The following is a 12,979-nucleotide window of genomic DNA, read 5'->3' as shown; positions in this document are numbered from 1 at the left end:
CAGGATACCGCCAGTGATGGACTGGGGCTAAAAATCGACCCAGGCATTTGTTAGCACCCCGGCCCAATTTTCGGGCGATGGGCATTTTTGTTAAAATGAGTTGTGCGACAAATTGTATAGTAGGGGACCTTTTTTGCAAGTATCAAAATATTAAAAAAACAAGAATAATTATCTGGTCTGACACTGGTGAGACTTGGCCCTAAAGAAGGCTGTCTCTGGTGTAGACCAATCAGTTTAAAAGACATTGCGTATAATTATTAGAGCATTTTTTGTTTGAATGTTCACAAGTACGTGTGGTTCCTTGCAAAATGTTTCTATCTGGTGTTTGAACATCTTGACACCTGTTTTATTGCCAGAAAGGGTAAAAGCTATTCTTGTTTTTTTCATAAACGGTATAGTACGTGTAGCTGGATGTTGCGATGTGACGACGCATTCGCGTGATCCGTGCGATCTCATCGGCCCATTTGGAGCTGGGTCCAAAAACACAAATGGGCCGGTGAGGAAGAATCTTTGGGGCTGCCGAATACATGAGGACTTAATGCCAACTAAGGGCATAAATAAGCAATGAAGTGTACACATTAGAGCTAATAAAATATTTGAATAAATGTTTTACATTTTGCTTTCATCACATTTTCAATTTGCCTACACAGACCGGCCCACCGGCTCTCGGAATGGACCGGCCCACGGGGCACTTGCCCCGTGGGCTGCTGCTGCCCTGTTGTCAGTCCGGGGATTGGATACCGCTGTTTGAAGCAGAGTGGGCCGTGGATGCGTGCCCGTGTCGCGGTCCAGATTTGCCAATTTTGAAAAATGTCACCGCAAAATACCGAATTTGGTAAAACCACGCAGCAACGTCGGCCCCCTCCCTCCTGTGAAACCACCGGCGACGAGACCCGCCTGGCCAGCACAGCAGCGCCTGCCTTCGCGGTGACAGCCTTGCACTATAACAATGGCGGGAATATCAATCAGTCCTAAGTCACTTTTTAGTTTGGGCAGCAGCCCTGCTTGAAGGCCACACACACACACACACCGACTAATCCAACAAACAAATGACACTGGACGTACCCAACCTCGTGCCATCGTGTAAGCGAAAGCAGGGTCTGGTTAGTACTCGGTAGGGGAGACTGCATAGGGGAATACTCGGTGTTGTGGGCTCGTGTTGGTTCGGCAACGAGGACATGACAGCACCACAACGGATTGTTGAATCTGTCTGTACAGGAGCTTTGCGCGTTATCCCGATTGTATGTAAGGCTATGACTATTATTATCTAATGAGATAATGCCGAGGAGAAACGCATGCTGGGGAATCGGCACAGAATCCCGTGCGTGCTCGCGATTAATTTTCCCGTTTCTATGTATGTACTATATTAGTTACCCGGGGCAGGCAGGGCTGTGCGAGGCCGTCGCGGGAGTCCGGATCCGGGCTGCCGCTCCGCTCCGGGTCTCCGTCGGCCCGGCCCAGCTCCAGGGGACACAGCAGCTCCTCCGGGTCTTCCGGGATCCCAGTCGAGCCCCCCCCACCGCCCGAGCACCCCCCCTTGCGGCGCCGCCCGCCCCCCAGCGCCGCGAACACCAGCCGCTTGGGCTGCGTGCAGCGCAGACAGCGCGGCCACTCAATGACACTGGGAGTATTATAATAATAATAGCGCTCTTCTAACATGGGGGGGGGGGGGGGCCCGGCTCCAGGCCCCCCCACTTCAAACTGGTCCTAACCCGACTTGTGCCACAACCAGCCACGAAAGCTCAACGGTAAGAGAAAGCGGCTCGCAGATGGAAGGTTCCGAGTTTAATGCCTGGTTGGGGACAATAAATAAAAGGTTGGGTTATATCGTGAAAATACGTGTCGTTAAACTCACCACCACCCGACACAGCCAATTAGTAAGGGTTGTCACGTCAACAAAACGTGGCAATTAGTGACTGCTTGAACATGCCGGTGTGTTGGAGAGTAAACCCACAACATTTGTAATGTTGTGGGTTTACATTGGTAATGTTGTGGATTTACATTTATAATCTTTTTCCTCTCCAACAATGTTGGATAATATTGGTCATGAAAGCCTACATGTTAAACTGACTCACCTGGTTGGGAGTTGACCTGGCCGGCCCATCATTATCCCTCCGGGGTCGAAACAATATCTACAGTTTTGTGGGGAAGTCAACCGTGGTTTTGCTAAGGAACATACTCTCACTCCCGCCATATGAACATGGAATTTCCACCCGCTGGTTCAAGGCCATAAATGGGAGATGAGCACCGTCTCCATTTCTCTGCCCCCAGCGGCAGCTGTCCCTGCGTGGCACAAGGCAACTCAGGCCTGCATTGAGATTGCCCATTAGTCTGCCAGTAGAGGGCAATGATTGCTATGGGTAAACCCCAGTGAGGTACGTTGCGAGTAATTTTTAGAACGTGGTAAAAATGTGGACCATAATGTCGGCACGCAATGGCCTCCTAATTCCGAATGACGTCACGGGATCTTTGCCGTAGAGTGTTCGAAGCGGACGGCGCACAGTGTTTTACGGTTAATGTGCCGGCAGTATTGACCGGGGCGGTTTGCCGGGTTGGAACCGCGAACCTCTGCAATGAGCGGCGAATGGGCAAACGCCAGCGGTAGGGTTAGGGTTAGGTAGGGTCATGTAGAGTTATGGTTAGGTAGGGTTTGGCTTAGGTAGGGTGAGAGTTAGGTAGAGTCAGGTACGGTTAAGTAGGGTTTGGCTTAGGTAGGGTTATGGTTAGGTCGGGTTAGGGGGGAAAGGCGCAGCCCTGCAACTGCCTGCTCAAGCACCTGCTAGAAGGAGCTCCAGAGAGCCCCTCTAGAGCTCCTGTGGATCCCAACCTGGGGTCCACGGACCACGAGCGAACCAAACGATCGAACGAATGAACATCGGAACAAACGATCTCACAATTGGATGAACAATGATATGAGCAAATTAGAAAATGAACAATCGAACGAATGAACAACCGATCCAACGATCGGAGGAACGATGGAATGAACAAACGAACGAGCAAATAAACGATGGAACGAACGGACGGCCGATCAAACAAACAACGGAACGGCCGATCGAGCAACCGCCCTCACCTTGACTTTGGCGGTGGTTGAGAGCGGGGAGTAGTGGGCCGTGTCCATGACTTCGCGCTTGGCCCGCTGCGCCTCGCGGCCCACCAGCAGGCTGAAGCTGGTGCTCAGGTGGCGGCGCAGCAGCGTCTTGCTGGGCGGGATGCTCAGCAGGCTCGCCAGCGTCTCCACGCTGAAGCGCGGCTCGAAGATCTGCGGCGGGGGTGGCGGCGGTGGCAGCGGTCACGACACCGCCCCGTGGTTATCGAGAGTTGACCGACATCGCCATAATCGTAATCGTGAAAATCTACATTGTATCGCGTGACATCATTGGGGCGGCAAGGTGCTAATAACTCACTTACACTCAGTGCTCACTGTCACTAGAAACACTTGAACTCAAGAAACATTCGCACACACGAGCAGATCAAAAGATCCGACTCTCCAAGGAGCAAAGAGCCCAACTCGACAGGACTCACCAGTTCCTCGTAGCAACATTCGCCATTCCTACAGGATGGCGGCTCCGGGCTTGATACAGGATATGTGCAGATGTCGAACACTAACACGTGTCGCGAAGCGTTGTATCATCCACTCGAGTAGGTTATGGGTAGGTGGTAAGGTGGCGGTGGCGGTGTCAGCTCAGTGGTAAACGCTTGTGCGTCACAGCAAGAAGGTGGCATGGGTTCGATTCCCAAATGGGGATCCTCTCTGTGTGGAGTTTGTATCATTCTCTCTCTCCTCCTGCTCTGCAGAGCTGAGTCGGTGAGTTAGTGAGATTGAGAAATTGCGAGTGAGTGGAGTTACATTCCTCTCTCCCCCCTGTTCTGCATGGGTTTCCTCCGGTTTCTCCGGTTTCCTTCTCCCATAGCTTAAATAAAAAAAAACCCAAATGCAATGTCACCAAAACATCTCACTGCTGAATAATCATCTGCAAATCCACTCAATTGGGATCACATGCAGCAGCAGCAGCAGCAGCAACAACATCGCTCACTACTGCGAAAAACTCGGCACGACCCTCCTGCAGGAAGACTCTGGAGACTCGGCGAGACTTTCCTGGGCATGCGATGGTCAAAAATAAATGAAAATATAGTAATCCTCTTGGCGATGGCGCGACATACCAGCAGTCCGCCGTGAACGCCGCTGCCACGCAGGTTGGTCGCGTACTCGGCGAGGTCGATCTGCTTCATCCACTCCATGAGCCGCTGGTTGGACCAGCGGTAGACTCCCGTTGTGGACGACTTCCCCTGGATGAGATTAATAATCAGAATATTGACAATACCAAGGATGTCAACTCGTAACGCCGCAAAGTGTCCGCTTGTCGCTCTCCTAGAGAGAGGCGCGACGGGGAACCGCAGACGAGCGGGCAGGGCAGCGACGCGGTGGGGAGCCGGCACTACCAACAATTTCCCAAGCTCTGCGGTCCTCTGTTTATTAAGACAGCTTTCTTCATTGCCAGGCACGCGGGCCACTGGCGGCCCCTGGTGGTCTTTATTAGTGCGGCCCCTGACGTGCGGCCCCCGACAATACACAAAAAGTGAAAACACCCCCATCATCATCGTGCTGCTGTCAGATCCACAAATGGTTTCAAATGAGTGGCGGCCCTCAAACTGACGATGTCTCATCGGCACGAGTGCCACCCCCCCCACCCCTCTGCAAATTAGTGAAGAACGCTGTACTAAGGTGTGTTATCATTAAATTGACGGAGCGATGACATAATTGTGGGAGGAAACCGGGAGCGACCCGTCAAAAACCCACGCACGACATTAGCTTATTTTCCCGCTGAGTTTGTGTTGTTGTTTTTAACGGAGTTGTTGAACGGACGGACTGTTACCCGACACCAGAACAACCACAGCCCACAGTGCTGATGTTTTACATAGCACACCAGGTACTCATTTTAGGCTGAGTCGACCTGGGGGTGGGATCGGGGGCCAGGACTGTTTCAGATATTCTCTCGCTGGTGTTTGCCATGGCCGGGAATTGAACTCGGGTCGCCGGGTTCATATGGCAGTGTTGTGACCACTGGAAAATATAAAGACAAAGATCCCCCATGTAGACTGTAACAGAATGTAGGGGCAAGTCCTGTTAGCGAGCACCTAATGAAGGCCAGCACGGCACACAAGGGGGTGGGTGGCCAGCACCGTACCTGGCTGCCTTTGTCTCCCGAGTGATGATGCTTACACACCGCACCAGATACTCATTTGAGGCGAAGTCGACCTAGGGGAGGCCCTGGATCGGTTAAGATAATCCCTACTGGTGTTGGTGGCCAGCATGCTCACCGCCACACCACCGCTTCCCACGACCGCTGACCACTGCCCACACGGACAGACGCACGCAAGGCGGACACACACCCACACGGCCGCTCACGTGCATCCCACGGCCTCCCTGAGCCTCACCTCTGGGGCGGAGCGGATGAGGCAGTCTGGCTGGAAGTGGTTGAGTCGGAGCACCTGCACCGCACGCTTGATGCTCAGGTGGTGCAGCAGGTTCGTCACCTTGAGCAGCAGCAGGTCCTCCTGGTGGCGCACGGAGACACGCGGCGGTCAACGTGGAGGTGGGGGGGGGCGGTGTCATGTGATGGTGGTGTCATGTGGTGGTGGTGTCTCGTGGTGTTGGCGGTGTTGTATCATGGTAGTATATGGTGGTGTTATATCGTGGGTGATGTATCGTGGTGGTGTCTCGTGCGGGGGTGTATGGTGGTGGTGGTGGTGGGGTAGAGTGTGGTTGCTCACCGTGGTGATGTAGTGCAGCATCCGCCCGTCCACGCGTGCCTCGTGGAACTGCTCCTTGTACTGGGGCAGCCCAACGTCGTCCAGCCAGCCTGGGGCACAGCAGCAGCAGCAGCCGCCACACACGCGGGTGCAGGGGGAGCGGCGGCGCAGCGGTTAGCGCGCTGCACGAGGAACCGGGAGGCTTCGGTTCTACCTCCAGCCACGGCTAACATCAGAGGCACTCGGGTGTGGTGCAGGGCTTACGCGTCACCCAGGTGTGGTGCAGGTCATCGGTCCCCACTGCCTCTCCAGAGCCGAGCGCTTGCAGCGCCAGCGTGAGCTTCTTCCTGTGCAGAGGGTTCTTGAGCCCCAGCTCCTGCAGACGCGCACACACACACCGTGTGCTGGGCCAAGCGCACTTTGCGAATGCTGTTACGGCACCACACAAGGGGGTGGTGGTGGTGGTCAGCAACACGTCAGGCCACCCGTCTCCCCATGTCCGATGATTTGACGCCTAACAAATGATGGGTGGTACTTCGACGCCGATCACGATGACGCTGCCGGGTGTTTACATGCCATTCACACGCGCGCGCGCGCACAGACGCGCGTGCGCAGGCGCCCGTGCACGCGGCCTACCCGCTCCAGGTCCTCCGTCGTAGCCCGCAGCAGCGTGTCCCCTCGCACCACCCACTGCCGCGCCAGGCCCACGCAGGCGCCCAGGCCCAGCTCGCTGAGCCAGCCGCACACCTGCTCCACCCCCCAGCTGGCGAAGGGGGTCTCCAGCTCCCTGGAGGTCGGGGAGCAGGCACGGAGGGGCGGGGTGCGTGGTAGGAGATGCTTTGCGGACGAAGGTACGGGCCTCCCTACAGCTCGTCCATTTCCAAACGGAAATGGCCGTCTTGGGGAATGGCAGAGGCAGCGTTTGGCTCATGGCAATTGGTGGTGGTGAAGCAGTAAAGGAACTGTATAAAAAGGGGGGCCCCCTGAAACAATGAGGGCCCCCCCCACCCCCAAGCTTAGTTGGGAAGCGTTTAAGAAATGATCGGTGTAAATCAGCTCCAGTCAAACGAATCCGTCGCTTCTCTACATGCCGCCAGTCGCGCCCCCGTGGCCAAACATCTGTGAAAAAGAGCTCTTCTCGCTCATCGGATTTTTCCGCTATGATTAAATCTGATTCGGATTCTGAGCACCGCTGCTGGGGGCAGGCGTCACCTGCTGCCCGCTCTGCGCAGGTTCCGGGGCCAGCCGAGCGAGGGGCCTACGGTAGCGCGCAGCCCCCCCCTCCGGAACTCCTTCTCTGGGCCCCCCACTTCCCCCGTGAGGCCCGCAGACTGCGTGCGTCGTAGCCTGGGGGCGGCGGAGGGGGTGGTGGTAGGGAGAGGCGGAGACAGGTGGAGAGAGAGAGAGAGGCAGACGGAGAAGTCGGGGAGAGTCAAGGAGAGCGATCATGAGCGAGGCAAGCCAAGCAGGTAAACGAGCCCGTCCTGAGCCACGGTTGGCAATGAGCCCGCGGAGCTGACGGCACCTCGCTGGGCCGCGTCCTCCACCGCACGGTGGGCTTGGCACGTCGGGCGCGGAGCCACGCGCTGTCCGCCACGTGACGAACGCAACGGCGATGTTGATGACAATGATGATGATGGTTGTCATAGCGATAACAATGACGATGATAACGACAATGATTATGATAATTGTAATGGCGATAACGACGGGAATGCTGATGACAACAACGATGAATTTTGACTTAAAACTTTCGTGACTGCAGGAATTCGTATTCCTGGTTCTTTCGGTAAAGTCACGTAGATAGAAAATAAAAATAAAATGAAAATGAAAAAATAAATTAAAATAAAAAAGCAAAAAACCACGACGTTTCGATCTACGTCACTTTACCGAAAGAACCAAGAATATGAACGACGATGATGATGGCTGTAGTAACAATGACGGCGATGATGACGGTAATGAAGGTGCTGGCACCGCCGCCGCTGCTGCTCACCTCCCAAAGAGGCGGCGGATGCCCTTGCCCTTCTTGCGAGCGTCGCGGGCGGAGGGCGGTGGCGACGCGGGTGCCACCCCGACCCCCGCGGAGGGTGGTGACCCCTGGCCCCGCTCGGAGCCACTACGTGACCCCGGGGAGTAGCCGTTGGGCTCGCCTGCAACACCCGGCCCAAGGTCAGGGTTCCACGCGTGGAGGGGAAGAAAAAAGTTTAATCCCCGCGCGTTCATTGTTAAACATGATTAACTTTCATTAATATTACCGTCACTTAGCCAGGTGAGACTCACAGAGTCTCAAGGCTTTATTCTCAGGAGGGTCCTGCCACGTTTTCGCAGCAGGGAGCCGCTGCTGTGTGGAATTCCAATTGAGTGATTTGAAGGTGATATTTCAGTTTTGGGATGTTTCCTGGCCAATACTCCCTGAACTGTAGGGTTTTTATTTAGCTATGGGATGAAACTGGAGAACTCAGAGGAAACCCATGCAGAACAGGAAGAGTGAGAGAATATACAAACTCCACACAGAAAGGAGCCCCAGTCGGGAATCGAACTCAGGCCACCTCCTTGCTGTGAGGCACGAGTGGTTACCACCGCACTGCCACCTCCACCACCATCCTGCCACCACCACCACCACACTGCCACCACCACCATCACCACCCTGCTGTCTACCCAAGATCCGACGCACGCGTGGATTACGCAAGGCTTTACAAACTACGCGTTAGTCTTCGACATCTGCACATATCCTGTACCAGGCGCCGACCCACCATCCTGCGGCAATGGCGAATGTTGTCAAGGGGAGCTGGCGGGCACAGTTAGGAGTTGGGCTATTTTGCTCCTCGGAGAGTCGGATCTAGAATCTGCTCGTGTGTGCGAATGTTTCTTGCGTTCACGTGTTCTAGAGTGGCGAGGTTATAGTTTTAGTGAGGAGTGCCGATGTACGTGACTCATTGTTTCCTCTGGTTCGTGTGTGTGTTCGAGTTGTGGCAATACAAGTTTGATCAATGTGGCCGTGTTTCCATCAGCTGAGTCGCCAATAGCAACCCAACTTATTTACTAAAGTTTTGCTCAAATTAGATCATCTTTACAGGAGTTATCGCCCCCCACCCCCATTACAAATGGACAGACGGACAGAGCTATCCCGTAAAGAATTTCAACCCTCATGTTTCAAGTTGATGTTGTTGAACCAGATAATGATTCAAGAGACCAGGACAGAGTCTCGTTTGCTTCGTTGGTTTGGCTGGTCACCGCGAATTACAAAACACAAAACAAGCAGAACACAAATTTTGATTTAAAGCTTTCGTGACTGCAGATATTAATATTCTTGGTTCTTTCGGTAAGATCACGTAGAAGGGAAATAATAAAATAAAATATTTACATTTATATTATTTTATTATTTCCCTTCTATGTGACTTTACCGAAATAACCAAGAATATAAACAGAACACAGTAATGAAGCAAACTGTCGTCTGAACAAAAACGGAAACATCAGTTGGCAGGCTGACGGTTCGTCTGGGCGAGCGAGCGATACTTTCGGACGTCACTGCCGATTGTGCCTGAGCACCGCTCTATGGACCAGGTCTGGGCACTAAGTGGCGATTGAAGTCGAGGGTCGGACTCAGACTTTTATTGTTCCAGCTGCTATGGAGGCTCCATCGTGCCAAGCGGCTCTGTTGCAAAGACGGCCACAGGCCAACGCCGTCGGCAGTGGCGACAGCCACAGGACATCGCAGTTGCATTGAGATTCATAGAGTTGCATAGAGAGTCGTAGAGTTACATAGTATTAGATAGTCTATAGCAAAGTCCTCGGTTAAGTGCAATAATTCCCACTCCTGCTCTATGTTTTTAGCAATGGAACGTCGCACGAGACATCACACAGAGCCACGCACACAGATGCACACAGAGCCACACAGATCCAGGCACACAAAGCCACACAGAGCCACGCACACCGACTCTGGCTTGTAAAGCGCTGGGGGTTAATGAGAGGGAGACGGGTGCATCACATGGGGTAGAGGAAGTGGCGTAGCGTGGGTTGCCAAGGGAGTGAGAATCTTTCTTTAGACTGCATGGAGAAACCCGATGAGCCGTGAAGCTCTTTTTCACAGATGTCCAGTAGGGGTGGGTCAGCAAAGTTACAGCAACAAAATGATACAAAACCACAACAGGCGTGAAAAAAAAGAGAAAAGGTCAGCAAGCCACGGCAAAATAAATAAAGTGTACGAGTAAAAATTGCCTCAGCACATACATTCTACCAGCCCCCATCCCTCAGGCTCGTGAGCCTCCGTGCGGTTGCACCGCCTGCACACTCGTTAGCGACGCCACCGAGGAGAGGGGGGAGCTTGTTAGGCAGGCGGTCGTTACCTAGGGCGGGCGCGCTCGCACTCCGGTGACGATCTTTGACCACACGGAGCATCCGGGGGGGTCCAGAGGCAGTGCAGGAATAAGGGGTTGGGGTCAAGAGTTGAGGAGTGGGGTTTAGAATTGAGGATTTCAGAGTCGGGATCAGGAGTAGGGTTTAGGGGTGGGGTTGAGGAGTGGGATATAGGAGTAGTTACCAGGAATAAGGTTTCGGAGAGGGGTTGAAGAGTGGGGTTCAAGAGTGGGTTTGGGGAGTGGGGTTCAGGAGAGGTGGGATCACCAGGGGCAGAGCAAGAGGAGGGTAGAAAACGGGTGTGAATAGCCGTGCGGCATGTCGGTCCACAACCAATTAAGAGGTAACGCGCGAATAAAGCGGCAGAGGTCACGGACGGCAGAGGTCACGGACGGCAAAGGTCACGGACAGCAGAAGTCATGGACGCATTGCGAGCCTCTGGCAAGGAGGAGCGATTTTAAGAAGCAAACTTGAGGCAAAAAATGTACCATTCCCGTAGGACGAGAAAATATTACCTCTTGATATGGCTATATATATACTTCACAAATGTAGGATCATTATCACTCCACCGATAGTTGAAGGCCACCCCATGCCATGTTTGCTCATGGATTTTTTTTTCTCTCCCATACTTCACCACCCTGGTCAGTGTGGGTTGGAAAAGTTCCGAGGCTCACGGAGGCCCAGGGCAGAACGCCGCCTGGCGGCCCCCCTCATTCATTGGCCACCTAATCCCCCATCCTGAGACCCTCTCATTTCAAGTTGCCTGTTTTGCCTCCCCGCTCTGGGCGGCCTGCTCACCACCGACGTTCGCCATGGCCGGGAATCCAACAAGCTCGTGTGGCCGGGGTTCATAGCGTGGGGGGGGCGTTAATGCGCGCTGGCCTCGACACGATGGGGGCGGAGCGGGAAACGCGCTGAAGCTCTCTCCGGGGGCTTCGCGTCGCGCGAGAGAGCGCCGAGCCGAAGAGGTACAACGAGAAACGGACGGCGAGACGCCGTCGGTATCGCGGAGACGCTGACCGCGCCTGGGGTTACGGGTCTCGCGTCGGCTTCAATCTTTTAGTTCCCGGGGAAAAAAAGACTTCAAAGATACGATCACGAGCGTCGTTGTGGCCACGGCGACGTCGCCCCCATAGGTTTCATCGCGCGGCGTCGCAGATGCCCCCCGCATGGCCTCTAACAGACGGTGTAGCGAACGCCTGCACGGCACGCGAGGGGTGTGCGTGGCCAACACCACGCCCGACCGCCTTTGTCTCTCCAGTGACAACTACACCATTTACTCAAATTAGAGGAGGCCCAAAACCGGTTCAGATGTTTGCCACTGTTCCTGGTCGTGAGCAGGAATCGAACTCGTCTCATGGGTTTTGTATCGCAGTGCACAGAACCACTACGCTACAAGCATGCGCACACACACGCATGCACAGAAGATCCCCCAGTGTAGCCTTAACAGACTGTTAGCGAGCACCTGTGAGGGCTGGAACGGCACACGAGGGAGTGGGTGGCCACCACCACGCCCGGCCGCTTTTGTCTCCCTAGTGGCAATGTTTTAACATATCGCACTAAGTACTCAATTGAGGCTGAGTCGACCTAGGGGAGGCCCAGGACTGGTTCAGATAATCGTTGCTGGTGTTGACCGTGGACGGGAATCAAATTCAGCTTGCTGGGTTCATAGCGCAGCGCACTAACCGCTATCCTATCGCTCTCCACGCACGCGCACGCACACGCACACGCGCACACACACGCATGCACACGCGCGCACACACGCACACGCACGCACACACACACGCACGCACACACGCACGTACATACACGCACACACACACACGCACCGAGGCTGCTGTCGGACCCGTGGTAGGAGTAGGCCCCGTCGTGCTGAGCGGTGGTGCGGAGCTTCCGTGACGACTGGCCCAGTGGGCCCCCTGAGGGGGTCCCGCTGACTCGCTGCGCCGGCAGCGTCTGGTACTTGGAGCCGTTGGCGCCGGCCCTCGCCTGCCCCCAGGGGACCGAAACGACGGCGAGACAACAACGGAGTCATCGTTAATTGGGGGCCAGTGACGACGGAAGCCGAGCAGGAATTTGAGCCCGGAAAGTGCTCGGATGGGCAACTCCCTGGGAATACCAGGTGTATGCGAGGAGGTCAGAAGATGGCAGGATAGCAAATGGATTCTCCAATCCATCTGTGCGGGGATTTGAGTGTTTTGCCCTTGGTTTCCTCCCATGTGAAGTCAATCTCGCATTCCTGCGAATGGGGAACCATTCCTGCCCCACCCGGACATCTGTGAAAAAGAGCTTTACAGCTCATTGGATTCCTCCAATGTCAATAAATATTCTCATTCTGATCTCAATTAATGGAGGCTTGTCCACGTAAATCACCGCCATCATCATTGAATCTTCGGTTGTGACCTGGTCGAACAAATTCAACTTGAAACTTGAACTTGAGACTCAGCGTAGCGCAGGACCACGTCTTATCTGCCAATGGGCGGGGCGACCCCATTCGCATGGGCACCAGTAAACGTGGAACGTTGGGCCAACGTTGGGGGAACGTTGGGCCAACGGTTCCACCCACATACGTCGTGACGTCGGCCCGACGTTGCCACGTCTACTGGGGGTGCGAGACGTGGTACCTTGTCGGCAGGATGCGGCACCATTGGCTCCCAAACAACACACTGCACGCGTGGCACACACGGCTGGGCGTTAACACAAAGCAGGCGCACAGCATGGACGCAGCGCGGCGATCGCACCCAAAGCGTTAAGCAAATCAAATCACAAATGAACACACACAACCGTTAGCACGAGCATCCATTAACTTAAAACAAACCATAAAAAAATCAATGGAGAAAAATAAAAGCGTGCGGAATGGGGCGTGTTACGATGG

At 54.5% G+C, this 12,979-nt stretch overlaps 1 protein-coding gene across 2 annotated transcripts in view; it reads right to left on the bottom strand.

Annotated features, from left to right (window-relative positions):
• Nucleotides 1–12,979, bottom strand: part of LOC133351522 (liprin-beta-2-like) — a 64,451-nt gene that overhangs the window by 5,893 nt on the left and 45,579 nt on the right. For both annotated transcript variants that reach the window (XM_061566798.1, XM_061566799.1), the window contains 12 exons: nucleotides 12,730–12,770; nucleotides 11,934–12,109; nucleotides 10,095–10,127; nucleotides 7,742–7,898; nucleotides 6,964–7,098; nucleotides 6,388–6,538; nucleotides 6,016–6,127; nucleotides 5,773–5,861; nucleotides 5,437–5,556; nucleotides 4,162–4,287; nucleotides 3,071–3,259; nucleotides 1,375–1,584 (listed from right to left, as the gene is read on the bottom strand). In XM_061566798.1, coding sequence (XP_061422782.1) covers nucleotides 1,375–1,584; nucleotides 3,071–3,259; nucleotides 4,162–4,287; nucleotides 5,437–5,556; nucleotides 5,773–5,861; nucleotides 6,016–6,127; nucleotides 6,388–6,538; nucleotides 6,964–7,098; nucleotides 7,742–7,898; nucleotides 10,095–10,127; nucleotides 11,934–12,109; nucleotides 12,730–12,770 — 1,539 coding nt within the window. The remainder of the gene's footprint in view (nucleotides 1–1,374; nucleotides 1,585–3,070; nucleotides 3,260–4,161; nucleotides 4,288–5,436; nucleotides 5,557–5,772; nucleotides 5,862–6,015; nucleotides 6,128–6,387; nucleotides 6,539–6,963; nucleotides 7,099–7,741; nucleotides 7,899–10,094; nucleotides 10,128–11,933; nucleotides 12,110–12,729; nucleotides 12,771–12,979) is intronic.

This window comes from Lethenteron reissneri, chromosome 37, assembly GCF_015708825.2.
Source record: "Lethenteron reissneri isolate LAM-NWPU_2019-01 chromosome 37, ASM1570882v1, whole genome shotgun sequence".
NCBI classification, from domain to species: Eukaryota; Metazoa; Chordata; class Hyperoartia; order Petromyzontiformes; family Petromyzontidae; genus Lethenteron; species Lethenteron reissneri.
The sequence above is the reverse complement of the archived record's forward strand: the minus strand, read 5'-3'. Positions and strand labels throughout refer to the sequence as shown.